Source organism: Micrasema longulum, unplaced genomic scaffold, assembly GCF_059751315.1.
Source record: "Micrasema longulum isolate JH-2025_06_02 unplaced genomic scaffold, ASM5975131v1 h1tg000764l, whole genome shotgun sequence".
In the NCBI taxonomy this organism is placed as follows: Eukaryota; Metazoa; Arthropoda; class Insecta; order Trichoptera; family Brachycentridae; genus Micrasema; species Micrasema longulum.
In genome coordinates, this window is record NW_028277958.1 from 13,164 (window position 1) to 17,044 (window position 3,881).

General features: G+C 37.2%; 1 protein-coding gene across 1 annotated transcript; it reads right to left on the reverse strand.

The window, feature by feature from the left end:
- Nucleotides 1-623: 623 nt before the first annotated feature.
- LOC148279109 (protein unzipped-like) lies at nt 624-3,508 on the reverse strand. The gene is made up of 2 exons (XM_088230435.1): nt 3,302-3,508; nt 624-3,157 (listed from the first exon to the last, which is right to left on the reverse strand). Exons 1-2 carry the CDS (start codon nt 3,495-3,497, stop codon nt 1,896-1,898), a joined length of 1,458 nt encoding a protein of 485 aa, XP_088086561.1. The 5' UTR covers nt 3,498-3,508; the 3' UTR covers nt 624-1,895.
- Nucleotides 3,509-3,881: the final 373 nt, after the last annotated feature.

Below are 3,881 nucleotides of genomic sequence, written 5' to 3' on the forward strand. Positions count from 1 at the left end.
ATTCGAAACTCACGTACTACGTGACTTAGGAGTTGGGAGGTTCCGCGCTTCAAGTCTCCGTTTGGAAACTGGTCGCTCAAGAAAATCAATGAAAACAGCTTACTCTCCTCGCAGTATAAAAATAAAATCTAATTTAGTGAACTTTTGTACATATATATATATATATGTGCAACGTAAGGTGACGTACCTCCATGTTATTCAAACAGTTGAACTTGTCGGTAACGAGACACTTATTCCAAAAATACACAATTTTACCAACCCTTCGTTACACGCATAAAAAATAAAACGCTCAACTTATTGTTTAAAATCATAATACGGCTTTCTTGAAAAATATATATCTTCGTCACCCGTGTGTTATCTCGCGTACTGACATCGATTAAATTATCTTCCAGATGAAAGCTAAGATCCATATACGCAAAATTGAATTTCCAGTAAGCCAAAATATACTCTCCTTAAAGTTAGTAGAATCCGCTACTGGTACACTTTAAATATTACTCTAGAATGGAGGGGTAAACCATTTTCAGTACATGTTATGTAAACAATATATTATACAAATATATATCCATTTAGAATTACTTTAAGTCTAAAATTATTGATTGAATCCTACCTTAGGCAACGAAGAGTTTTTGTTTTTTTACGGTACTTAGGCGAATGTGGGTAAGACATTTATAATAATTTGCGATTAATAGAAAATAAATAATCTCCTCTTCGTGTGAACACATTCTACATACAGATCTGTACGGATCATTTACTAGGAGCGCGAGCGCGGATTGGCAGTTGTTCCCCGTACTTGCTCATCACGTCCTACTGACTCGCCACTCGCCACTAATATACTATTACTTCTCGGCGAGTTATACTTTGTGCTAGGAATATATCGAACAGTTGAACCGTTGAACAACGACAAAACACGAGGGAAGTAATAAGCTTTGACGAAAATCACTCCACGTGCCAGCGTTATTCTCACTAGGCATTTACGTACAATACGGAAAGGAGCAAAAATGCTGTCGACAACAATATAGCGATAAAGATGCACTAGGAAATAATTTACACTTCGTATAATACATTTTGTACGTTTAGAATATACTGAAATCTTAATTGATAGACGATTTTCATAAATAACATTTTTACACCTATAATATGCAAGAACAGATGATGCTACCGGCTGCTGTCCATAACACGCCCTTAACTTGCGACAGAACTCCAGCATCACATGACTTCAGAGTTTTCATCGTTCTTTACTTTCAGTGCGTCTTCTGCGCTTACCCTAATAATATTCTCAATCACCGAGTACAATCAATTGTCACCATCGCTTAAAGCGTTATATTTACACTGGCTATATACATAATATTATACTGTCATTATGTATCACTTTACACACATTGGAATGAAATTGTTAATTATTTATCTGGGTTCTTGGAATGTCTAAATCCGCGTAATAAAATCGTTATAATTTTGTAATTAATCAAGACGCAAATTTTGCTCAAATATAGTTTACAATTTTATTATATTATTATGTACATACATACTTGCGGGGATTGTTTACACGGCGGTATATTGAACTACAAAATAAGAAAATAGCAACGCCCTTGCAATAATAGGTTTAACGGCAAATTTCCTTACGATCACATGGAAGCTCTCGCAAAATCTGAATTTCTCAATAAACCGCGTAATGTACATAAATATGTGCCCAATCGCGATCGAAGATTAGGCGCATATTTATTTACTATACTCTCGCGGGAATCCTTAGTACTGACAAAACGCATAGTATTCATTCACCCACCCTAATCTATATAAACATTCTTCAGGCCACCAAGCACACACATCAAATGGACATACGCGCCAAAACCCTCTTTCTATTTGTGCTATCGGTTGCTCCCCTCCCCCCTCCACATTATTTACATCATTAACCTTTGTCTCATAACAAGTGCTAATTCTAAGAACAATAAAATTGTGCAAACAGTATGAATAGCCGATGCTGATTCTGCTACTATTCCAGCATTAACCAAACGATCTTCTTTCTTTTTTAACGACGATGCATCTCCTTCGTCAGATACCATGCCTTTCTCCTGGCTTTCTCCACTGTTTTGAATTGCTGCTTGATCGCCGATTTTCTTAACTTGAATAACTTCATTCGGCGGCAACTCCGCAGATATAGGGGCTTCGGTTGTAGTTGTCGTGGTAGTGGTTGTGGTAGTTGTCGTTGTTGTCGTAGTAGGAACTAGAGAATTATTTCTCAAATAATAAATTGGGCCATATTCAGGTGTAACATCCTTCATTCCGAATTCAACTTTGTTTCCGTGAATGATTCTAGAAGTAGTGTTTCCTTCGGGGTAGAACGCAATCAACGTGGCTGTGTATGGAATATCCATTTCGGTATAGTTACCACTTAGTGTAACATTACAAGCAGTGCCCGGTTCTAGCAAACGTTCCACTTTAAATATATCCTCACGCTCTTCTTTGTATTCAATTCCCCATGTGTAATTTTCCAGTACAGTACCATTGCTCAGTCGTACGGTAGTGTTTAAACCAGTCAAAATAGCATGACCATGTCCCCAGTATAGGCGGTACGTGGAATTGTATGCGAGCGCGGAATCAACGTTTATGGGTTCTGTAGCTGCGCCATTCCTTAATATGGTTTCTGCCAAAAATCTAGGATCTTTAATTTCTCGTTTTCTGTATTGATTAAATTTGACGCCAGTTAATTCATATCGTATAGGCTCTGTTTCAATTAATATCTCTCCCTTTAAAAATACCATTTCTTTATCTTGTTCGTCGACCACAGATATTTTTCCTAGTCCATCTTTTGGATCAAATTTACCTATTAAGTGAGTGTATCCTAAAGAATCTGTCATATCACCATCTTCTTGTACGACCTTTTTTCTGGCTACGAAGTTTGGGTACGTATCTTGTCCTCCCGCCACAGCCCCCTTGGGAATAATGGTGAACTTATCCCAAGGCATCCAACTGAGCATAGCACCTCCTTCTAAATTTTGCAAAATCTCGAACTTCGGATACTTATGCACCGAACTATGTAATGATACGATACACTCTCGATATTTGCTTCGCAGTTGTCCAGAAACCCAAACACCATTATGCCTAGCTCGGCAAACGTATACAGATTTACTCTGGGCGTCCTCGGAATTCGCAGAATTGGCACCTGTAAAGAAAATTTGTATTAGCCTCATTCGACATACCCACTGATTGTATTTCACACCCTTTGCATGTATGAACTTATTGGCTTATGTTTGTGTTATTCCAACTAATTGACTTATTTTTCAAAATTATTTAGTTGTGTACTCACCTCCGTCGATCAATTCATAGCCTCCAAGGACAGCATTCTCTAACTGCTTGACGTCTCCCGTTCCAGTAACCCATTGGAGAGTGCTAGACGTTATGATTTGGTCGTTATCATACAACAAACCAACTCCGCTTTCAGTCCGTACCGGTGTCAATGCTAACAGGGCTAGCGAGAGCCCCATCAGCAAGGTGGCAGCCATGTTTTGCAACGATTTCTGAAACAATTTAAAAATTTACATTATTTTTTGTCTGATGGTTTCTTTCTAACGACTAATTATAAACTCATCATTATTCTTTTCTTTGCTCGCTTTTTACTAACTCGATTATGTTTAGTGATGTGTGATCGACGAGAAATGCCATCTCTATTAACTGAAGTACATTAAGAATTGAATAATGTAATCGGGTTCAAAGCACTAATGACATTTTAATAGCGTATAGATATCTGAATTTAAAAATTCAATAGTCACGCCTTTTTATGGTGGCTCCTTGATGACTAAAATAATGATTGATTTATTCATTTTAAAGTTTTAATTTAATTTAATCTTTATAACAACGTTGTACATATGTGTACATTCACTAAGGTT

Coding starts and splice junctions, on each gene's coding strand:
- LOC148279109 (XM_088230435.1), bottom strand. CDS start 3,497: ATGGCTGCCACCTTGCTGATGGGGCTCTCGCTAGCCCTGTTAGCATTG. Junction 3,158..3,301: donor CTATGAATTGATCGACGGAG/GTGAGTACACAA, acceptor TTTTCTTTACAG/GTGCCAATTCTGCGAATTCC.